The 25,080-nt window shown below is 47.2% G+C and overlaps 1 protein-coding gene across 1 annotated transcript in view; it reads left to right on the top strand.

Moving 5' to 3' along the window:
• NXF1 (nuclear RNA export factor 1) overlaps window positions 1-25,080 on the top strand; it is a 313,238-nt gene that overhangs the window by 255,212 nt on the left and 32,946 nt on the right. Inside the window, exons 19-20 of the mRNA XM_069207165.1 lie at window positions 19,563-19,745; window positions 20,193-20,253. Of these exons, the coding sequence (XP_069063266.1) occupies window positions 19,563-19,745; window positions 20,193-20,253 (244 nt within the window). The remainder of the gene's footprint in view (window positions 1-19,562; window positions 19,746-20,192; window positions 20,254-25,080) is intronic.

The raw sequence follows: 25,080 nt of genomic DNA, 5'->3' as shown, positions 1-25,080 counted from the left end.
AACAGTGGAATTACCAGTGTTCTTCCCACAGTCAGATTCAATAGCTGAAAGAGCACTACATACATTAGACATCAAGAGAGCACTAATGTACTACATTGATAGGACAAAAGAAATTAGGAACACAAAACAACTATTCATTGCATTCCAAAAACCTCATACAGGAAATCCAATATCAAAACAAGGTATTGCCAGATGGATAGGACGGTGCATCCAAAGCTGCTATCTTAAAGCAAAAAGAGAACTGCCTATTACACCAAGGGCACACTCAACCAGAAAGAAAGGTGCTACTATGGCCTTTCTAGGAAATATTCCAATGAACAAAATATGTAAGGCAGCAACATGGTCTACGCCTCATACATTTACTAAACACTACTGTGTAGATGTGTTATCTGCACAACAAGCCACAGTAGGTCAAGCCGTACTAAGAACTTTATTTCAAACTACTTCCACTCCTACAGGCTGAGCCACCGCTTTTGGGGAGATAACTGCTTACTAGTCTATGCACAGCATGTGTATCTGCAGCTACACATGCCACCGAACGGAAAATGTCACTTACCCAGTGTACATCTGTTTGTGGCATTAGTCGCTGCAGATTCACATGCGCCCACCCGCCTCCCCGGCAGCCTGTTGCCGTTTGGAAGTAATTCTTCAACATTTGTACATTTGTAAATATATTACCTTAACCTTCATTTTGTACATACTAATTCATTCCATTGCATGGGCACTATTACTAGCATACACAACTCCTACCTCACCCTCTGCGGGGAAAACAATCTAAGATGGAGTCGACGCCCATGCGCAATGGAACCAAAGTAGGAGGAGTCCCTCGGTCTCGTGACTCGAAAAGACTTCTTCGAAGAAAAACAACTTGTAACACTCCGAGCCCAATACCAGACGGCGGACTATGCACAGCATGTGAATCTGCAGCGACTAATGCCACGAACAGATGTACACTGGGTAAGTGACATTTTCCTTCTTGGCTGAGCCCGTGTAGGTCGAGGTTTTCTGGCTTGCAATGCTCGATTTGATCAGAAAGGCTCACTGGGGCCCTCACCAAGTTGGTCCTTTCGTCTGTGCTCTGTGACTACAGCAGGCCTCCACCCAACACTACCATGGGTTTCAGCCCATACATCTTTTAAGAAGTTGTACCCCAGAGAGTAATGTCCATGTTTGCTCAGGTCTTCTTCAGTACTGATTTCACAGGCTAAGCAGCCAGCTGAGGCGACTGTACACCAAAGGAGTCGATAGAAATGATTTTCCATGTAAGAAAATAAGAAGGTAAAGACTAATTTGATTTATTTAGATGCTATAGAGCTCTGTGCCACCTGCTTTATTTTAAAAAAAAAAATGTTTTTTTAACTTTCAACTTGTGACCAGAGACTGGTTGTTCAAACAGTGACCGAAGCTGCTTCCCAATGTTAATCTCCACCAGACAAAAAAAAATCCAAGTTGATGCGTTCAATGTTTGTCTCTAGATGCACATGCTCGGCATAATCCTGCCGTCTAGTGTTGGGTTTGGAGTGCTGCAACTTGTTTTTCTTTGAGAAGCATTTTCAAGTCTTGGAATCGAGTGGCTCCTTCTCAGTGATACAGGGCATCCTTTACTAGATTGTTTTCTCTTTGGCGTTGGGTTTGGATGTGTTCAGTTGCTCCATATCTCACTCACTCCGAGATTCTTTTTCTGTCTTTCCTCTACATCGACAATATTGTATCTCTGACCGTAGTTTTTCCAATCTACACTCGGCCTTCTTTGTCCGTCTGAATCGAACTTCCACAACGCACCCGTTGTGACGGGCCTCACCCAGCCTTGGACTTACTTCCACATGGCATAGAAAAACATGATACCCTGATATAATGAACACCGTTTCACTTCTGCCCCCGGTGCCATGCCAAGTTTCCAAAGACTGATCACCACCAGGTGCGTAATCTCTGTCTCTGTCAATGGTTATGATTCAAAAAGACCCTTCGGGACCGACGAGCTTGCAGGCTGGTAATGACACACTTATCCCAAGCGCAGACCCTGGATATTTTCGAAGAGAAACATGCACAGGAGCAGCCAGAGCTGGAGGCTTTCTCCATTCGGGACTCTGACCTTCAGTATGATATCGAGAGCAGGACATCACCAGAGCAGCCCGTGAGTACTATTGCCCCTCCTCCCGCCACAAAGACTCTCAAAAAGCCCCAACAGAGATCGCTGGACCACCACTGCTGCCGGACCATGGTTGGTCACGGAAGGTAACTTCGACCGCCCCTCCTTCTGGCTCGCCTCCGAAAGCTTTCAAGATTTTGGCTGTCTTCCATCTCAACCTCCTTTATTTATTTCTGAATAATGACAGGCACTGACGACTTTGGCACCAAGTGGAAGCAGCCCATTCACTGCATCAGCCCTGAAAAAGGTTCATCCCCTCAAAGCTTCAGTACTGAAAAGCCACACCACCTCTTCTTCAGAACAATTGAAGTCTACCCAGTGTTCCAGCACTACATCCCCCATTGAACTCATCCTTGAAACCATGGACGCTAAGCAGCACTGGCTTCATATAAAAAGCGGCACAGGATGCATTGTGGCTTCCCCATCCACAACTTTGAAAAAGAGACTCACTTTTCAGGAGGCCCTAGACACCTCACCTCCTAAGAAGCCTCACAAGGATAAAGCTGCCACTCTTGCAGCCACACCTCCCCCTCCTCTTCCACCACCATCTTCTCCATCTCCACTTCCTATCTCTCCTCTGCCTTCCTCTTCATTCTCCTGCCTCTCATACTGCAGGAGACTTTACTCCACAGAGTTCACCTCTTTATGCTCGTGGGGCGGGGGACTTAGCAGATATACCACTGGACCCAGACCCTCTGGACTCTTATGATCCAGATCCTCTTTATTTCTGATCCCTGTAGTAAGCTGGGTTCTGGTTGTACTACCCTTCTCTGTTTTTGCATTGTGTCAGTATGTTTTGGACTGTAGTGCACTGGGATTCTGCTAGCCAGGCCCCTCGTGCCATTGCCCTCTCCCTTATATTTGGTTAGTGATAACCTTTTTTACACCCACAGTTGACCTACTGGTGCACCTATGCAAGTCCATAGTATATGGTACTTAGGTACCCAGGGCCTTGGTGCACCAGGAGTCCCCCACGGGGCGCAGCATGTATTACGCCACCATGGGAGCCCATGCAAACTGTGACTGCAGGGCTGCCAATTAAATGGATGCTTTCACCACCAAGCCTGACCACTACACTTAGACATTGTAAGTCACCCCTCTGGGCGCCCTTCAGTCCAAGGGCATGGTGCATGTCTCTAAGTGTGAGGGTACCTGTGCATGAGCAGGCACCAGTGAAGAAGTCACTCCCCTGCATCTGTAGGCACCTCAAGACAATGTCGACCGGTTGGTGGGGTCTGCTGTCCACGGACATCTGAAGATCCTGCTTCACAGGTGGTGAGACTGTGGCCTCCTCTGGGTCCTGCTGGTCTTCTAGCCAATGTGGAGACTGTGTGCACCTTTACTGCCCTTGACTGGAACCCCTGTGCACTGCGATTGTTGCACTTGCCAAGGCTTGTTGACTCTTACTCCAGGAGATCTTCAGGCACCGTGACGCCCTGGCCTTCAGCACTCTAAAGTCCGCCCCTGTCGTGCAGCTCCTGCGACGTGGGTCTTCTGTATTTCTGTGCTGGTCAGGCCTCCTTATGACTCCTTTGTCCATCTGTGGGTCACTTGTGGGGGCTTCATCGACTTCTGCTGACCTTCCTGCGTGCTGAGGGCCAAGACTGACTCCCGCTCCTGGGTTGAGTTTCCTGGGCCTTGCTGGTCCCCAAAATGTTGCAAACTCTTCTGCAACTCTTGCTTGCATTTGCCAGTGGTTGTTGGTGACCTGGCTGGTCACTAACCCTCCTGCAATCAGGCAACCATTGAGGGACAGCTGATAGGTGACTCATGGGATCTTCTGCAGCTCTTGGACCCTGCAGCTGGACTACTTCTTCCACCGACTTGCAGAAACTTCACCTTCAGGAGAGTGGGCATTGCCACATGCACCACCTAGGCACCTCCAAGGGTGCTGGCCTCTGTTCCCCTCCTTTACAAGTCCTCCACACCTGGAATCAGTCCCTGGGTTCCACCGGCCAGGTCCACGGGTCGTGACAGCAGCTGGACAATCGGAGGCATCCATTGACTGCAGTGAGAGTCCCTTCTCCACTCTGAATCCGGGTACATGGTGTGGGTACTCCTGTCTTTTGGGAATCCTGGGGTCGGGGCACTCTCCATCCATTCTCTTGTGTGCTGGTTTCCTCAGGGTCCACTGGCAAGGGTCCTGAATTCCACAGTCTCTAACCACTACACTCTGTTAATCTGTGGGTCACTCATGTGGGTAACTACCTTACTCCTGGTTGCTGGGTTCTCTTACTGTACTTACCTCTGGTGTTTATAACTGCCCCTAGCTAACTACAACACATACCTTGGTTGGGGGTCAATGTTTCACACACCACTTTATTAGAATATGGTTCAACCCTTCCCCACCCCACCCCACCCCTTGCCCCCACCCAAAAAAAAATAGGCCCTGTTTATTTTTATGCTATTTCTGCTGATTATTTTGTGTATATATAGTGTGTATATATTGTGTGTATATATCTCCAAAGGGAGATATACCAATGCTAGTTTAGTAGTAGTGTGTAATAAAGTACCCTTTATATTTGCAACACTTGTGTGGTTCTTCTTGGGAGAGAGTTAGACTGACTACTGTGATTATGCAACTGCTTTACATTCCTCCTGAATAAGCTTTAGCTGCCCACCTCCGCTACCCCTAGAGAACGTTTGCAATCTGGTCATCTATTCACTATCACTAAGGGTTGCCTGGACTCAGTGTAGAGTGCCACACAATAGATGTACACCATAAACTGAGCCAGCCTCCTACAGACTTTTACCCTGTATGCCCCTCGGGTCCAGTGGATACCACCAGCTATCAGCAGTTCATTGCCTGGACCACTGTCTACCACAGCGTCCAGTTCCACAGGGATCCTATAGAGCAGGATTTCCTGAACAACACAGTCACATCAACACACAGGGACATCCAGTACCTTTCTATGCTGCCAGGGTTGCTTCACCAAGTCGATGACATCTGCAAGGAGCCTGTCTGCTCAAGAATAATTACGCCTAGGGTGGACAAGAAATATAAACTGGTCCCACCAGATTCCATTGTGGCCATCACCGCCAGAAAGAGGCTAACAGTCGGGCTACTTGGGACTCTTTCCCCCACCTGACAAAGAAAGTAAGAAAATTGGTGCGGCAGGCAAGAGGGCAGCTGCGAAAGCAGCATTCATTGGCGTATCGCCAATTTGCAGGCTTTACTTTCATGCTACAAGTGTGCTCACTGGGATGAGATGGAGGAACTCCTCCAATATCTCCTAGATGAGCACCGTAAACGTGCACAGCAAATTCTTTCCGAAGGTCAAACAATTGCTAACAATTTATTCAGGTGCGCATTAAATGCAGCCGACAGCCGCATATGGGTGAACATCGGTGTGCTGCTCAGAAGGTAGCATGGCTCAGATGCTCCGGCTTCAAGCCAGAGGTACAGCAAGCTGTACTTAATATGCCTTTTGGTAAGGAGCACCTCTTTAGTCCCCAAGTTAACACCACTCTCAAACTAAAAAAGGATACTGACACCGCAAAGGCCATGGGAGCCTTACAGTCCCAAGCATACAAGTTTTTCCTTTTGCTGCCTAATGTACAGGGGTGATTACAGGTCATCCACAACTTTAGACCAATCTGCTTCAACACAGACAATCCTCATCCTCCTATTCTAGAGGCTGTTTTAGGGGAACATACAGAGTAAACAATTCTAGAGTGAGGGGAAAGACCACCACCACCACCCGTGGCTCACCCTCCTCAGCTAAACACGGACTACCTCCAACTCCCCATGCCTCATTCCACTCCAGTAGGTGGCTGCCTCCAACTTTCACACTCAATGTACACATGTAACACCGGATCTTTGGGTCCTCTCCATTATCCAACATGGTTATTGTCTGGAGCTAACCTCAACACCTCTAAACATTCCTCCTCACAGACACACTCTCTCAAGAAAACACCTTGCTCTTCTGAGAGAAGAGGTCCAATTTTTACTTCTGTAAGGGGCAATAGAGCCAGTTCCTATTCAATAACAAAGGGACAGGAGTATAGTCCCTCTACTTACTCATTCCCCAAAAAAGACGTGACTCAGACCCATTCTGGATCTCAGACTTTTAAACTATTGCATCCTGTCAGAACATTTTCATATGGTCACCCTCCAAGACGTAATCCCACTTCGTCAACAAGGCAACTTCATGACAGCCCTAGACCTGAAGGACCCCTGCTTCCATATTCCCATTCACCCTGCACACTGCAAATGCCTACGATTTGTGGTCGCAGGACAACCTAATCAGTTCATGGTTCTCCCTTTCGGTGTAACAACTGCTTCCAGAGTGTTCACCAATTGCCCAGCCGTGGTCACAGCACATCTCAGAAGAAGATACACATTTTCCCTTATCTAGATGACTGGCTCGTCAAAGCCAGCACCCTACACCAATGTCAATCTCACACTCAAACCAACAGTAAACATTATCCGCAAGTTAGGGTTTGCAGTCCATATCTTCAAATCACACCTACAACCCCTTCAAGTTCAACCAAATCTGAGGGCCATTCTCAACACAGAATTAGGGTTAGCTTACCTCCACCCAGCCCGTATTCACAGCTTCCAGTATACAATCTCTAAGTTCCAGGAGAATTACACTTACACAGTCAAGACCGTTATGCGCCTCTTAGGTATGATGGCATCCTGTATTGCAGTTGTGCCTCATGCCAGGCTCCACATGCGTCCTCTACAGCAGTGTCTGTCGCCAGTGGTCTCAGTCACAGGGTCACCTTCAAGATCTAGTGTTAGACCACCCAACATATCTCAGTCTCCTATGGTGGCATTCCAACAACCTATTTAAAGGGTTGCCTTTTCAAGACCCTGTAAGGAAATGCCTCCTTGGCATGGTTACCCCCTAACGTTTTGCCTTTGCTGATGCTAAGTTATGATTTGAAAGTGTGCTGGGACCCTGCTAACCATGCCCCAGCACCAGTGTTCTTTCCCTAAACTGTACCTTTGTCTCCACAATTGGCACAACCCTGGCACTCGGGTAAGTCCCTTGTAACTGGTACTCCTGGTACCAAGAGCCCTGATGCCAGGGAAGATCTCTAAGGGCTGCAGCATGTCTTATGCCACCCTGGGGACCCCTCACTCAGCACATGCACACTGCCTCACAGCTTGTGTGTGCTGGTGGAAATGACTAAGTCAACATGGCACTCCCCTCAGAGTGCCATGCCAGCCTCCCACTGCCTGTGGCATAGGTAAGTCACCCCTCTAGCAGGCCTTACAGCCCTAAGGCAGGGTGCACTATACCACAGGTGAGGGCATATGTGCATTGTGCCCCTACAGTGTCTAAGCAAAACCTTAGATATTGTAAGTGCAGGTTAGCCGTAAGAGTATATGGTCTAGGAGTTTGTCAAACACGAACTCCACAGTTCCATAATGGCTACACTGAAATCAGGAAAGTTTGGTATCAAACTTCTCAGCACAATAAATGCACACTGATGCCAATGTGGAATTTATTGTAACATGCACCCAGAGGGCATCTTAGAGATGCCCCCTGAATACCAACCCGACTTCTAGTGTGGATCTGACCAGTTTCTGCCAGCCTGCCACAACTAGACGAGTTGCTTGCCACATGGGGAGAGTTGCCCCAAGAGGACGCGGGTACGTACTTACTGGCAGACTGGAACCGGAGCACCCCTGTTCCCCATAGGTACCTGTGATGTGTTTTGGGCACCTCTTTGCCCTCTGCACCTGACCGGCCCAGAGCTGCTGGTGTGATACCTTTGGGGTTGCCTTGAACCAGCAAAGGTGGGCTGCCTATGCCCAGGAACTGAGTGTCTTACTTACCTCACAATCTAACCAATACTTACCTCCACCAGGAACGGTTGATTTTTGCACTGTCTACTTTTAAAATAGCTTATTGCCATTTTAACAAAAACTGTATGTAATTGCTCGAATTCAAAGTTCCTATCTTACCTGTGTGGAGTACCTAGCATTTTATGTATAGACTTCAAATTTTGAACTTGTGGTTCTAAAAATAAATTAAGAAAATATATTTTTCTATATAAAAACCTATTGGCTAGAGTAAGTCTTTGTGTGTGTGTTCCTCATTTATTGCCTGTGTGTGTACAACAAATGCTTAACACTACCCTCTGATAAGCCTACTACTCGGCCACACTACCACAAAATAGAGCATTAGAATTATCTAATTTTGCCACTGTCTTACATCTAAGGGGAACCGTTGGACTCTGTGCACACTATTTCTTACTTTGAAATAGTATATACAGAGCCAACTTCCTACAAGAGAGCATACTTCCATTGTTCAGCATCCCAGTTATTAAGTCATGGAAGGCCTCAAAAGAGTAATCCCACCCAGATTGACCCCGTACCATCCTGGAATCTTAATATTGTGCTCGCTCAGTTTATGGGTTCTCCTTTTGCGTCTCTTCACTCCTGTCCAATTCAGTTTCTTATTTGGAAAGTGGCTTTTTTAGTCACTATTACATCAATTAGACGTGTTAGTAAGCTCCAGGCTTTGACATTAGAAGAACCCTTTTTTCGAGCACACAAACAAGGTAGTCCTTCTTACAAACCCAAGGTTCCTACCAAAGGGGGTCTCACAGTTCCACATTAATCAGACCACTGAGTTACCGGTTTTCTTTCCCCAACCTAACTCTGTGGCAGAAAGAGCGCTCCACACCTTTGATGTCAAAAGAGCACTCATGTATTACATTGACAGAACTAAGGAATTTAGGAAAACTAAACAGCTTTTTGTAGCCTTTTCAGCGGCACACAAGGGGAATGCTATTTCAAAGAATAGCATAGCTACGTGGATTGTAAAATATATACAGATCTGTTATGCTAAAGCAAAAAGACAATTGCCACGGACTCCTAGAGCGAGTTCCACTAGGAAACAAAATGCCACTTAGGCATTTTTAGGAAACATTCCCTTAGCTGACATTTGCAAAGCAGCTACATGGTGTACAGAGCCTACATCCACTAAGCACTATTGTGTAGATGTACTAGCGTGTCAACAAGCTAATGTAGGACAGGCTGCCCTAAGAACACTTTTTTCAGAAAACCAACTCCCACAGGCTAGCTACTGTGTTTCTAGGAGGGACTGCTTTACAGTCTGTGCAGAGCATGTGTATGTACAGTGTCACATGCCATTGAACGGAAAATGTTACTTCTCTTCCAGGGGGTCCTCATCAATAGTCATAAACATTGAATATTCCCGCCCTTGTGCGGGGACCCCGGAGCATATATAAAATATACACATATTATACATGTGTAAAACAGCAATGCAGGCTATAATGTTAAAACAGGCTAAAATGCTTTATTTCTATGAAGTTTTTTTTTTTTTTTTTTTTTTTAATATTATAAAATTACAATAGAGAATAAATATCTACCCAAGCCCCCAAAACTGGGCTTAGGGAAGTAAGCAGCAGTAAACTCTAGAGAAAGAGAAAAAAACTGCATTGAAAAACAATGGAGCATTCTTAGCCAATAGGCTGCATGCAGGTTAACACAGGAGAACCATAAAAACTTTGGCACCGTGCCTTTTAAGACCCTGAGCACCTCCAGTATCCCACCATGCCTCAGGGGTGAAGGAAAGGTGACCGTTGGTTCACAGTTAGGTCAGTTCTTTTTTCCGGCTTTTTCCGAGAGGATCCTGGAGCATTGAGCTCTCAGTTTTTCTGAGTTCTTCTCAGAAAAATCCTTTAAAAAAGCGTTTTTTCCTTTTTCATTCGACAGATAACATCTTTGTCTGAGCTTGGCAGTTTTTTCCTGACAGAAAAATGCCTTCACTTTTTGTCAAATGCCCTGCTTGTGGGAAGAAGGCCCAGTCAGACCCACACTCTCTGTGTATAGTGTGCCTGCCTCAGAGTCACTGCCCTGACACTTGTAAGCACTGCAAGAATATGTCAAAGAGGACTCTGAAGGACAGAGAAAAGATCAGGCTACATGGGCTTCAGGAGAGGCAGAAAACATCGTCCTCTTCACTTCCCAGACAACCAGCAGGCCATTCTCAGGAGAGAATGGCTAGGTTGACGTCAGCAGGTAGGAAAGTACCTGTTTGTTCCCCGTCTACGTCGTCGCTACCACCGTCTCACTGGCATAGGTCGACGGCGACACACCCGACGTCGAAGGAGACGGCGTCGAGGGAACACCATCACAGGGACAGGGGCAGGTCTCCGTCGACGGCAGCCCGCCGATCGACGTCGAGCTATCGCCGGCGTGCCAGGTCGCCGCCAAAGGCTGTGCGCCCCGACGTCGAGACACGGCGTCCAAATCGCCATGACGGCATGAGAGGCATCCGCCGTCGGCTTCCCACCGCTCCACGTCGAGGCACACAACGCCGAGCAGGTCGAGGTCCAAAGATCGCCGTTCAACGTCGAGGCACTCTACGTCGAGGCAAGAGCAACCGGTGGGGCGCCCTTCGACGTCGACACAGCCGTCGACGTCGACCCAGGTTTTACCTGTCCCGCAGAGAGTAGAACATCGCCCCACGCCAGACAAGGCCGCACCATCTCCAGTGGTCTCCATACCGAGCGACTCATCTCGTTCAAGAGCGGCATCATCTGGGCATGTCTCGCCCATCAATCTATCTCCCAGATGGCTAGAGAGCCTTAACAGACCAGCGGCCTCCCCGGATTCGCAATATTCGTGAATGTACTCGCCTACTGCCTCCCTGCCAAGAATGCCATCACCGACAGCAAGGGCAGGACGGGCTCGTTCTGCTCCTCGTCAACCGGCCGCGAGGCCTGGGCTCTCTGCTACAGCGTCTCGCAGCAGGTCTCGTTCTCAACGACGATCCAGGTCTCGTTCACGAAGAAGATCACCCTCTTGGTCGTCGTCAGGATCATCTGTCGGGCGTTACTCCCCCACCCTAACAGATTCTCCACCGGCTAGGGTCTCACCGGTGGATGACATTACCACGTTTAACGAGGTGCTGTTAAGAGGAGCACAGAAACTAAACGGAGGTTCCAGAGCCATCTACCTCCTCGTCCGTCATCTTTGAGACTCTACAACAGAGATCAGCATCAAAAAAGCTGCTGCCTCTAGTGCCTGGTTTGTTGCAGCCAACCATGGACACTTTTCTGGCCCCAGCCTCGCTCGAATCTGCCCCGGCTAGGATTCTCAAAAAATACAAGGCTCCCGAACAGGACCCTTTGTTCCTCAGGAAGGATCCGCCGCCGGACTCGGTAATATTAGCCGCAGCCCGAAAGACCCACTCAGTGGCATCATCATCCACGGTCCCCCCGGATAAAGAGAGCAGGCATCTAGACTCTCTGGGGAGAAAGATATGCGGGACGGCGGCTTCGGCAGTGAAAGTCTCCAGTGCTTCTGCACTCATGGGCAGGTATGATCGTTCTCTGTGGGACTCTCTCAATAGATTCACGGAGAAATTGCCCAGAGAGGACAGACAAGATTTTCAAGAGATCCTGCAAGAAGGATGCCTGGTTTCCAACCAGGTTATCAGCGCGGCAGCAGATGGGGCGAATTTAGCTGCACATGGGTACGCGCATGGAATCTGTGCAAGGAGGTCTTCCTGGCTGAGGCTCACTGGTTTAAAGCAGGAAGCACAACAACGCATCCTGAATCTCCCATTCGCCGGGAACTCGCTATTTGGTGCCCATGCAGACGAGGAAATGGTCCGCATGAAGACCGAGGTGGATACCATGAGGGCAGTGGGCCTGGAAAGAAAGAAAGATTTCAGGCGGAGGTATAGGCCTTATGACAGGCGCCCTTTCCAGCAGAGGGTTCAAACCCCTCACTGGTCCCAAAGGTCACAGCAACGGCAGGGACGCCCTCTTTTTCAGCGAAGGAACACAAGGGAGCGAGGGTCAAGTAGACCTCAACAGTCCACTCCGAAAGTGCCGGCCAAACAATGAGATCTCGCTTCCCTCGACACTGTACACCACTCCGGTGGGGGGAAGTATTACAGCTTATCTTCACGAGTGGCACTCTATCACAAGAGACAAATGGGTGCTCAATATTGTCGAACATGGCTACTCTCTTCTTTTCAAACAGCCTCCACCACACTTGCCACCAACCAAAGGCAATCCATCTCATCTCAGCCTCCTGCGCAAAGAGGCTCTCGCCCTCCTACAAAAGAATGCCATAGAAAAGGTTCCACCTGCGCACAGAGGAAAGGGGGTTTACTCCTGTTACTTTCTGGTGGCGAAGAAGGGTCGAGAGGGCGTTTTCAGGCCAATTCTGGACCTACGGCTGCTGAACAAATACATAAGGAAACAGAAGTTCAGGATGCTAGCGCTTCACCAGATTTTCCCTCAGCTACATCAGGGAGACTGGATGTGCTCCATCGACCTGCAGGATGCATATTTTCACATCCCAATAGCTCCCAAACATCGAAAATTCCTGCGCTTCCAAGCAGCGTTACAGCATTATCAGTTCAGAGTTCTACCATTTGGCCTGAAATCTGCCCCACGCGTCTTCTCGAAATGTATGGCAGTGGTAGCGGCGCATCTTCGAAAACAAAAGATATTCATATATCCATACCTAGACGACTGGTTACTGAAGGCTTCTTCTCCGGAGCAGGCGAGAAGCCATCGGGACATTGTGCTCGGAGTTTGCAAGTCTCTAGGTCTTCAGGTCAATTACCAAAAGTCAACCTTGATTCCAACACAGAACCTTCACTACCTGGGAGCTATCATAAACACAGAACTCCAAAGAGTGTATCCTTCGGAGGAACGACTATCCTCAATAGACAGGAAGTGTCAGGACCGGTTGAGAGCCAACGCACCTATGGCACGTCAGGTGACATCGCTGCTGGGCTCCATGGCATCATGCATTTTTATTGTCCCAAATGCCAGACTCCACATGAGGCCCCTCCAAGAGGCATTGGAGAGCAACTGGAGCCAAAGGACAGGCCGAAGGGAGGACAGAGTGCGACTACCGGCAGTAGCACTTCAGTCATTGAGATGGTGGATGCACAGACCTCACCTGTCAGTAGGTGCTCCGTTTCACCAGGTAGTTCCATCCGACACTCTGGTAATGGATGCGTCTCTTCAGGGATGGGGGGCTCATCTGGGTCCCCTTCAAGCTCAGGGCCTGTGGTCAGACAAGGAAAAGCAGTACCAAATCAATCTGCTAGAACTCCGAGTGGTCCATCTGGCTCTCAAGTCTTTCATACCACTAATTCAGGGGAAAACTCTCCTAATACAAACGGACAATACAACCACGATGTATTATTTGAACAAACAGGGGGGAGCGAGATCCCTACCCCTATCTCGAGAGTCCCAAATGATATGGTATTGGCTCCTGGCCAGAGGAATGTCACTTACAGCGGTTCACCTGCCAGGTCAACAAAACGTGGAAGCAGATTTTCTGAGCAGACACCTAGAGGACGCTCACGATTGGGTCCTACACGGCGAAGTCGCAGAATACATCTTCGCTCAATGGGGTCGGCCTCAGCTGGATCTCTTCGCAGACGAAGTAAACAAGAAATGCCCAGACTTCGCATCCAGGTTCTACCGTCCGGGATCTCGAGGGAATGCCCTGTTGATCGACTGGTCAGGGATATTTCTCTACGCCTTTCCGCCGATTCCCCTCATACCGGCAGTGATCAACAAACTTTACAGATCCAGAACCAGAATGATTCTCATAGCGCCACAATGGCCCCGTCAATTCTGGTACACAGATCTCCTCAACCTATCGGAAAAACCTCACAGGAGGCTGCCGTGCAGACCGGATCTTCTGAGCAGAATGGAGGGCAGGATTCTACATCCCAACCTACCCTCTCTGAGCTTAACAGCATGGCTCCTGAATTCCTGCAGTATGGGCACCATGGGCTCTCACAGGAGTGCATGAATATCTTGAAAGAGTCCAAACGACCTTCCACGCGGCGTTCCTACGCTTTTAAGTGGAAGAGATTCTACATATGGTGCTGTCAACAAGGTCAGAATCCCATACGGGCTCAGGAGGATGTCATACTGTCCTATTTGCTTCATCTGTCAAAGTCCGGTCTGCAGGTATCATCTATTAAGGTACATTTGTCTATTACAGCCTATCGCAAGTCACCTTCTCAGGAATCCTTCTTTATGAAACCTGTAGTCAAGGATTTCCTAGAAGGTTTGAAAAAAGTTTTTCCGCCCATTCGGAGACCTTCTCCTCCATGGGAACTGAACATAGTATTGGCAAAACTTATGGGCCCTCCTTTTGAACCTATACATAAGGCCTCTTTACAACACCTTACGTGGAAGACGGCTTTTTTAGCGGCCATTACTTCAGCGAGGAGGGTCAGCGAAATCCAGGCTTTGTCTTCCAAAGAACCGTACACGGTTTTTCATGACAATAGAGTGGTTCTTCGAACTCGCCCATCTTTCCTTCCGAAGGTGGTGTCAGAATTCCATATCAATCAGACTATATCTTTACAGACTTTCTTTCCCAATCCGGAGACTCCGGCAGAGAAAGCATTGCACTCCTTAGACTTGAAAAGAGTGCTGAAATTTTATCTGGATAAGACCAAATCGATTAGACACTCTAACCGCTTGTTTGTAAATTATGGTCATTTGAGGACAGGAGAGGCAGCATCTAAACGAACGATATCAAGATGGATAGTTTCTTGTATTGTTAATACTTACCAGCTGGCTAATAAACAATTACTAGCGAGGCCTAAAGCGCATTCCACAAGGGGAAAAGCGGCTACTGCTGCCCTCCTTAACAATGTTCCGATATCTGAGATTTGTAAGGCTGCTACATGGAAGTCTGTGCATACGTTTACTAGACATTACTGTTTAGACTCAGATGCAAGAGCAGATGCCCAAGTGGGGCTGGCCTCTCTGAGAAATTTATTTGCATAATACGTATCTATTCCTGCACTTCTATCGGACAGTCCGCAGAGTTTAGGGATGGGCTTGCTAATCTATTCAATGTTTATGACTATTGATGAGGATCCCCTGGAAGAGAAGGATAAGTTACTTACCTGTAAATCCTAGTTCTCCTCCAGGGGTATCCTCATCAAAGTCATAAACAACCCACCCTCCTCCCCGGACGCACGTCTACTAGAAGTGCAGGACAGACTATTTTGAATCAGTTACACAGATTGTCACCGTAAAAAAGAACTGACCTAACTGTGAACCAACTGTCACCTTTCCTTCACCCCTGAGGCATGGTGGGATACTGGAGGTGCTCAGGGTCTTAAAGGCACGGTGCCAAAGTTTGTATGGTTCTCCTGTGTTAACCTGCATGCAGCCTATTGGCTAAGGATGCTCCATTGTTTTTCAATGCAGTTTTTTTCTCTTTTTCTCTAGAGTTTACTGCTGCTTACTTCCCTAAGCCCAGTTTTGGGGGCTTGGGTAGATATTTATTCTCTATTGTAATTTTATAATATTAAAAAAAAAAAAAAAAAAAACTTCATCGAAATAAAGCATTTTAGCCTGTTTTAACATTATAGCCTGCATTGCTGTTTTACACATGTATAATATGTGTATATTTTATATATGCTGCGGGGTCCCCGCACAAGGGCGGGAATATTCAATGTTTATGACTTTGATGAGGATACCCCTGGAAGAGAACTAGGATTTACAGGTAAGTAACTTATCCTTTCCCAGTAGACATCTTTTGGTGGCATGTAGTGCTGTAGAATCACATGCCCCCTCCATCCTCCCCGGAAGCCTGTTACTTTATACTTGTATATAGTTGTACATTGGTACTTACACTCACATGGACATCTTCTTTCTTTACCTCTCTTATACTCGATATCTCACCCGCCTGCAGGCAAACAGTCTAATAAAGGACTCAATGCCCATGCACAGTATCACCAAAGAAGGAGGAGCCACTCAATCCTGTGACTCAGATACTTCTTGAAGAAAAGCAGGCTGCAGCACTCCAAAACTCAACGCTAGATGGAAGAATTATGCAGAGCATGTGAATCTACAGCACTACATGCCACGAACCAATGTCTACTGGGAAAGTAATATTTTCCTTACAGCCTACTAGACCGCATGTAAAATCTGTTCTCTGACCCGATGATTAGTGTCCTGTATTCCTCAAAATAGAACTTAGTATGGCCTATACTCTGCGGTAGTGTTGCTCAGTCCCTGTATTTGACTGTCATGTTTGTTGCCATGCATCTTTGCAAAGGTGTTTTAGGGTAGTGGCAGGCTTTACTGCTGTTGTTGGGAGTCCATGTGTTCTTGCACTTTGACAGGATGTGGATGAAAGTGGAGTTCCCAGTGCTGATCCATGACATCTGCCGCAAGTTACGCCTCTCCTACAAAATCTGGGCTTTACTATCGACAAGTCTCACCAGGCATCTCACCTCAATTCTACACAGGGACAGACCTTTATTGGGTCAGATTTTTGACTTTCCCTCTATTGAAGCCCTTCACTCTTTCTCAAAGGGTCATAAAAATTCAGGCGATTATTCGAATGTGTCTGACTCAAACTCGGATCCTAGTCTTGCAGCTCTAAGGCAGGGTGCACTATTCCACAGGTGAGGGCGTAGCTGCATGAGCAATATGCCCCTACAGTGTCTAAGTCCATTCTTAGACATTGTAAGTACAGTGTGGCCATATTAAGTATATGGTCTGGTATCAAACTTCTCAGCTCAATAAGCCCGCACTGATGCGAGTGTTGGATTTATTGAAAAATGCACGCAGATGGCATCTTAGAGCTTCCCTCTGTATTTCACCCAAACCTTTAGTGTACCTGTGACCAGTGGGTGCCAGCCTGCCACTAACAGACAAGTTTCTGACCCCATGGGGTGAGAAGCTTTGTGCATGGACAGGTATGCCCCTGCTATGTCTGCCGATTCTCAGACATATTAAGTGTCCAGGGAAGCCATTTTAAATGCATGTGCTGGACACTGGTCATTACAAGTTCCACAGCCACATGATGGCGTCTCTGAATCTTGGGATGTTTGGTATCGGACATCTCAGAATAATAAACCCTCATTGACTCTAGTGATGGATTTAAAAAACTGCCCCCTGAAAACCTACCAACTTCTATGGTGGACACTTACTGATCAAAACCAGTGCAGCCACCTTTTGCAGAGTTCTGGCTCCCTGAAGTGAGAACAAACGCTTTTGAGGGTTAAGAACAAAGTCCTGCTCTGGGTGAAGTGCAAACACCTCGCCCAGGCAAGATGGACATTCCATGGCGGGGAGCTTCAACAGCCTTGCCTCCTTTATAATGTGAGCCAGGCCTCTCCAAATGGTAGAGAAGGTCGACCCCCAGTTCCTGATTCCACTTTTTTGGCTGGAGGGAAAATTAGGCAGATTAGGAGTGCCCGCTTCATGCCAGTCCCACCCCTAAGGTGGACGAGCTTTAGTGGACAGAACCTTTTTAAATTCCTCCATCTTGTTTGGAAGGAATTTAGCCCACTAGGGTTAGGGTTATCCCCACTTCCCAACGGAAACGGTTTTAAAGCGGTAAGGTGCTGCCCCTAAATTCAGTATCTAGGTGGCACCCCTGAACTCTTATTCCTGATGACCTATAAAGAGCTGGCCACTACACAGTTGCATCAGCAGAGAAGACTGCATGCACCACCTGACTTGGCCCCAGCCCTATCAGCCTATCTGCAGCCCTCTAGGATCCTGCGCCAAAAGATGACCCGTCCCGTAGCCCAGAAACCTCCAAAGCTTTGGAAGGACTGCCTGCCTGCGACAAAGATCAAGATCTCCAGAGAACAGCGGACCTGTTCAAGAAGAGGCCAACTTTGAAAGAAAACGTACTCTGCCTTGAGGCAACGCAAAACTGCCTTCAGACCCACCTCTGCACCCACGGGCCGAGTCCAAGTGGGCCACCAGTTCTGTGAAGGTTCCCCAGCGATCCTGAGCCAGAGTCCAATGTCGGCTGACCCCTTCCGTACTCTGCATCAAACCGAAGACTCCCTCTTAAAGCGACCTGCATAGTTAACATTGCTGAACTAAACAACTGCACTGTCAACTTTTGAAACTGCATAGTCTAACATTTAAAAAGTACTTACACTATAACCAGTTTCATTGGTTTAAAGCGTATATAAAAGCAAATGTTATTTTTCTTAATTGGTCTCGGATTTATTCATTGAGTGGGTGTCATTTGTTGCCTCGGAGTACAAAAATAATTAACACGAATCTTCGTTAAGCCTAACTGCTCGCTCACACTACCACAAATAAAGCATTAGACCTGTCTACTTTTGCCTCTGCAAACCAGTTGGGGATCCACTGGAGACTGCACAGTGCACTTCATTTTAGTGCACTATATAGAGAGCTAGCTTCCTACAGTCGGCATGAATATAGCACAGTGAAACTGGTTATCAAGAACCCAATGAGTTAATCCACAGAATTTGCAGGGGTTTTCAACAGGGGCAGGTCTTGTACCAGAACCTAATATCAGTGGGCTGTAGCCACGTTCTATTCTGGGTGGTGGTATCATTTGGATGTTTCCCTTTTCAGACCACAATCTGTACTCTAAATTAGTTACTATGTGGAACACGCCCAGTTTACTTGCAGATGGTAAAATTCAGTAGTAGAAAATCCAGGTTTGCTAGGAAAACTGGAACTGACTTTTGAAGCCACACTCAAGACAGTTGTCATATCATCATATAGATCTTCTTTTTTTTTTTTTTTTTTTTTTTTTTTAAAGCCTGCGGGTCTAGCGTACTAAACATCTCAGACTTCAAATCCCAGTTTCAAATACTTGAAACTGGGCTTGTCTCATACCTGTGACCAGCAGTTTGCAGATGTGAACAAAATATAGCCTGTGTGCTTGTATTGAGTCCTGCCCTCAAATCATGCATGCTTCCCTGACATGTTAAAGAAAGTGGATCTTTCACTGCGTATGGTGTTGTATTCTACCCACTGCTGTATTCTGGGGTGACTTCTGATCGTTTCTGTGGAGTATTGAGGTTTTATCTCTGCAGTGCCTAATGGAAAGGTGACCGGGGGCACTGATGCCTAAAGTTAGATCCTCTCATTGAGCCCTATTGCTTTAACCTCTGGCTTGCATGTGCTATTTATTGCTGTAGAAATCTTGTTTACCTTGAACATCCAATTTCAAGGCACCCAGGTCTCCATACTTTCAGGGCAGGTTTTTTTGAGAAACCGGTAGATGCAGTTCACCTAGATGTGTCTGGTGCCTGTTCTAAACCCTTATCTTGGAGTGTTCTCTGCTCAAACCTCTTCTCACATTTCACAATCTTGGATTTAGGATTCAGATGATTGTTTAGAGGCCAACTCCATTGTATCAAACATTACTTTAATGGATATCTGTGTTTTGAGTGAACAGAAAAATCTAACTCCTGTTTTTTGGGAGTGGTGCTGGGGGTGACAGTTAATGGTGGTAGGCTCAGTGTGTAAATACTGGATGACCTATTTAACTTGTGGGACTATCCTTTGAGCTGTTTGTTGAATGACTCTGGTTTACCGTTGCTATCCACTTAACTTATTAAGCCCTTACCTTGGTGTTATGTTGAGGAACAATGGTAACCAGTCTATACTCTGTGTTCCCATTCTCTGGCAGACTCTGTATAGTGAACGACCAGCTCCATGTTCGCCAAGCCACTCCAGAGGAGATCCGCAAAGCATTTGTCACACCAGCTCCTACGCCATCCAGCAGCCCGGTGCCCACCCTTCCCTCGACACACCAAGAAATGCTCCAAGCCTTCTCACTGCAGTCAGGCATGAATTTGGAGTGGTCGCAGAAGTGAGTTTCTGCTACTACTGTCTCCAACCCTCTGTCTCCCACCCTTCTCCTTTCTTTCTTTTCACACTGCCTTTCACCTATTTTTTTTTTTTTTAGCACTACCTTCACCATCCTGATCATGTTTTATCACACCTTTAATGTCAGTTTGTGAAATTGTTGATCCATTTGAATATCCTCAGTCTCTTCCAGTGTCTGCTGTCTCCTTTTCTAATCTTTTGCTTAACCTTCATCCTATTTAATTCTTCCACTCTTCCTCACTTTTTTCATGACTCCCCCGCCTTTAAAAAAAAAAAAAAAAAGAATTATTAGTATTTTTTTTACTCTGCCTCCATCACAGCCTGTCCTGACCTTAGTCAGGACTCACTCCTTCTGGCCCTCCCACTTCAACCTTTCCACCCCTCTCTAGTTTTTCTCTCAGTATTTGATGTTCTCTTGATTTCCCTGTAGGTGCCTTATTGACAATGACTGGGACTTTGCCCGGGCAGCACAGATTTTCACACAGCTTAAGGTGAGTGCACTATAGTAGAAATAATGGTGCTACCCTGTAAGGAAATGCCTCCTTGGCATGGTTGCCCCCTGACTTTTTGCCTTTGCTGATGCTAGGTTTACCATTGAAAGTGTGCTGAGGCCTGCTAACCAGGCCCCAGCACCAGTGTTCTTTCCCTAACCTGTACTTTTGTATCCACAATTGGCTGACCCTGGCATCCAGATAAGTCCCTTGTAACTGGTACTTCTAGTACCAAGGGCCCTGATGCCAAGGAAGGTCTCTAAGGGCTGCAGCATGTCTTATGCCACCCTGGAGACCTCTCACTCAGCACAGACACACTGCTTGCCAGCTTGTGTGTGCTAGTGAGGACAAAACGAGTAAGTCGACATGGCACTCCCCTCAGGGTGCCATGCCAGCCTCTCACTGCCTATGCAGTATAGGTAAGACACCCCTCTAGCAGGCCTTACAGCCCTAAGGCAGGGTGCACTATACCATAGGTGAGGGTACCAGTGCATGAGCATGGTACCCCTACAGTGTCTAAACAAAACCTTAGACATTGTAAGTGCAGGGTAGCCATAAGAGTATATGGTCTGGGAGTCTGTCAAACACGAACTCCACAGCACCATAATGGCTACACTGACAACTGGGAAGTTTGGTATCAAACTTCTCAGCACAATAAATGCACACTGATGCCAGTGTACATTTTATTGTAAAATACACCACAGAGGGCACCTTAGAGGTGCCCCCTGAAACTTAACCGACTGTCTGTGTAGGCTGACTAGTTCCAGCAGCCTGCCACACCAGAGACATGTTGCTGGCCCCATGGGGAGAGTGCCTTTGTCACTCTGAGGCCAGTAACAAAGCCTGCACTGGGTGGAGATGCTAACACCTCCCCCAGGCAGGAGCTGTAACACCTGGCGGTGAGCCTCAAAGGCTCACCCCTTTGTCACAGCCCAGCAGGGCACTCCAGCTTAGTGGAGTTGCCCGCCCCCTCCGGCCACGGCCCCCACTTTTGGCGGCAAGGCTGGAGGGAACAAAGAAAGCAACAAGGAGGAGTCACTGGCCAGTCAGGACAGCCCCTAAGGTGTCCTGAGCTGAGGTGACTCTGACTTTTAGAAATCCTCCATCTTGCAGATGGAGGATTCCCCCAATAGGGTTAGGATTGTGACCCCCTCCCCTTGGGAGGAGGCACAAAGAGGGTGTACCCACCCTCAGGGCTAGTAGCCATTGGCTACTAACCCCCCAGACCTAAACACGCCCTTAAATTTAGTATTTAAGGGCTACCCTGAACCCTAGAAAATTAGATTCCTGCAACTACAAGAAGAAGGACTGCCTAGCTGAAAACCCCTGCAGAGGAAGATCAGAAGACAACTGCCTTGGCTCCAGAAACTCACCGGCCTGTCTCCTGCCTTCCAAAGATCCTGCTCCAGCGACGCCTTCCAAAGGGACGAGCGACCTCGACATCCTCTGAGGACTGCCCCTGCTTCGAAAAGACAAGAAACTCCCGAGGACAGCGGACCTGCTCCAAGAAAGACTGCAACTTTGTTTCCAGCAGCCTTTAAAGAACCCTGCAAGCTCCCCGCAAGAAGCGTGAGACTTGCAACACTGCACCCGGCGACCCCGACTCGGCTGGTGGCGATCCAACACCTCAGGAGGGACCCCAGGACTACTCTAAGACTGTGAGTACAAAAACCTGTCCCCCCTGAGCCCCCACAGCGCCGCCTGCAGAGGGAATCCCGAGGCTTCCCCTGACCGCGACTCTTTGAATCCTAAGTCCCGACACCTGGGAGAGACCCTGCACCCGCAGCCCCCAGGACCTGAAGGACCGGACTTTCACTGGAGGAGTGACCCCCAGGAGTCCCTCTCCCTTGACCAAGTGGAGGTTTCCCCGAGGAACCCCCCCCTTGCCTGCCTGCAGCGCTGAAGAGATCCCTAGATCTCCCATTGACTTCCATTACAAACCCGACGCTTGTTTCTACACTGCACCCGGCCGCCCCCGCGCTGCTGAGGGTGAAATTTCTGTGTGGGCTTGTGTCCCCCCCGGTGCCCTACAAAACCCCCCTGGTCTGCCCTCCGAAGACGCGGGTACTTACCTGCTGGCAGACTGGAACCGGGGCACCCCCTTCTCCATTGAAGCCTATGCGTTTTGGGCACCACTTTGAACTCTGCACCTGACCGGCCCTGAGCTGCTGATGTGGTGACTTTGGGGTTGCTCTGAACCCCCAACGGTGGGCTACCTTGGACCAAGAACTGAACCCTGTAAGTGTCTTACTTACCTGGTAAAACTAACCAAAACTTACCTCCCCTAGGAACTGTGAAAATTGCACTAAGTGTCCACTTTTAAAACAGCTATTTGTCAATAACTTGAAAAGTATACATGCAATTTTTATGATTTAAAGTTCCTAAAGTACTTACCTGCAATACCTTTCAAATGAGATATTACATGTAGAATTTGAACCTGTGGTTCTTAAAATAAACTAAGAAAAGATATTTTTCTATACAAAAACCTATTGGCTGGATTTGTCTCTGAGTGTGTGTACCTCATTTATTGTCTATGTGTATGTACAACAAATGCTTAACACTACTCCTTGGATAAGCCTACTGCTCGACCACACTACCACAAAATAGAGTATTAGTATTATCTATTTTTACCACTATTTTACCTCTAAGGGGAACCCTTGGACTCTGTGCATGCTATTCCTTACTTTGAAATAGCACATACAGAGCCAACTTCTTACATACCCGTTTTAATTTCCATATCATTTTGGGCAGGACATGTGGCATGGTAGAGATAATCTGTCTTTCATAACTTCAGTCTCATTCCTTGGCCTGCACCCTCGTATCCTTTCCCATTTTTTGTAATCATAACCGTCAGCATTCTTCCTGTAAGTCTTAGTCCATTTTTTAGAATATTTTACTAGACTTGTACATAACAGGCAAATACTATTGCTGCAAAAACTAGGTGTTTTGAACCACGAGTCTTGTTGATTCACATGCGGTGGCGTTAACCTACCATAATATGGTTTCATCTAGAATGGAGTGGACAATTTGTGAAAACTAAACTTAAACTTCCAAATCCTGCCACTGCTTCTCATGCACATACATCTTTTATAATTTTCTCCTGATGTGGAGGACATTTGGAGCTGATTTGCTAAGCATGGTTGTCTGTTTCAGCGTACTGACGGCCATGCCGTGCCCATTGATTTACACTCTGGCCTGCCTACAACTTGCTTACCTTCGAGAGCTCTAGTTCTTACTATGTCTCAGGGGACTTGATGTCTTCATTGAATGCTTATTTTACATGAGTAAATGATTTACTCGTGCTCTGGTTCCACAGTCTGACTCTTCCTCTAAGATGACAACCTTGCTGGAGGGGAGGAATTTTAAAAGGATGTAGATCTTGTAATCGGAAGCTGACCCACCTAAAATGAATCAGGCAGTTCTTGGTCCCCTGAAGACAGAGTGGAAACCCTCAGTAGTCCTTGTTAATGGAGAAGAATTCCAATGCAGCAACTGATATTGAAAACTACACTACAAGTAACCCATCAAAATAGCACTAAAAGGCATGGACAGCTCAGAATGGCATAGACTTTCCACTTTAACATACCTCATTCTAGAAGGCCTAAACTTTGGCCAGTGAGATGAAAGTGCTCTCAGATGTCTTTACACCTCAGATGTCTACTGCAAGGCGTATGGAGAACAGTTCCAGAGCTTTGCTCTTGCTTCATGTACAGATGAGTTACTCGTCAGACCGTTATCCTGGACTTTGGATGTACTATTAAACCCCACTGTGTCTGAAAAATGGTAACCGAAACATCGATGAGAAGCTTTTTTTAAAGCTTGTGATTCCTGGGGGAATATGAAGGTTTCCTCTGGTGGTCCTTACAAGAGCTACATCTACTGTGTCTACCCAGATCACAAAGCCAAGGATCTGCAGAACATTCTCTGCCAAAACCCACAGTGATCGTGAGGGGAGACTCCTCAAATGGATTCAGAAAAATAAAGAATCTGAGCAGCCCTCTTCAAGGTATAAATCTGAGACCAGCCCCTTCTGGTCCAGCAAAAAGAAAGGAGAAGAAAAGCCAGATGTCCATGAATCTTTAATAGCCAACTTTAGGCCTAAGGAATTTGTCTCACTTGAACTGAAGGAAAAACAGCACAACAAAAAGCTCTTTAAATAAAAAAAAAAGCAGCAGGCACGCCCTCTCCAGAGAAGGAGCGCAGGAAAAGACATTCTCCAAAATATATCCATCATCTCTGCTGACTAAAAAACGTAGTGATCTCACTGTCAACAGTAAGCCCTTTGACTATGACCATGGATGAGCCTTCATGTACGCACTTGAAGGTGAAAAGGCGATTTGTTAGTCCACATGGAGAGAAGAAATAACGCTACCATCAATGAAAGGATGCTCTGACACAGATACAGTCATTGTGGAAGAAAACTATTAACCCCTTAACTGTGGACCCATCAAAAACAGTAGACTACACTGCACGTGACTCCACCATGACCGGAGCATAACTCTGCTAGTAAAATTCCTCCCCAACTTCCATATAAGTTTCTGGATATTGCAGCCGAAGAGGAATCTGATCCAGGTGGCTCATTTAGAGCACCTTATAGTAGAGGACACATTAAGATTGTGTCTGGAAACAAAAGAACAACATGTATATTACCCAGAAACACTGCCTCAAACCTGCTGCCCGCAATTAATTCAACACTGCGAAGAAAGAATACTAGGAGGGCCACTGTGATCCTTGTTGAATCAGTTTTCTAGCGCTATGAACAACAAACTATGATGAGTTCCCGTACACCTGATAAAGGACTTACCGAATATGATGACAAGCTATTAT

Source organism: Pleurodeles waltl, chromosome 9 (assembly GCF_031143425.1).
Source record: "Pleurodeles waltl isolate 20211129_DDA chromosome 9, aPleWal1.hap1.20221129, whole genome shotgun sequence".
Classification (NCBI taxonomy): Eukaryota; Metazoa; Chordata; class Amphibia; order Caudata; family Salamandridae; genus Pleurodeles; species Pleurodeles waltl.
The sequence above is the reverse complement of the archived record's forward strand: the minus strand, read 5'-3'. Positions and strand labels throughout refer to the sequence as shown.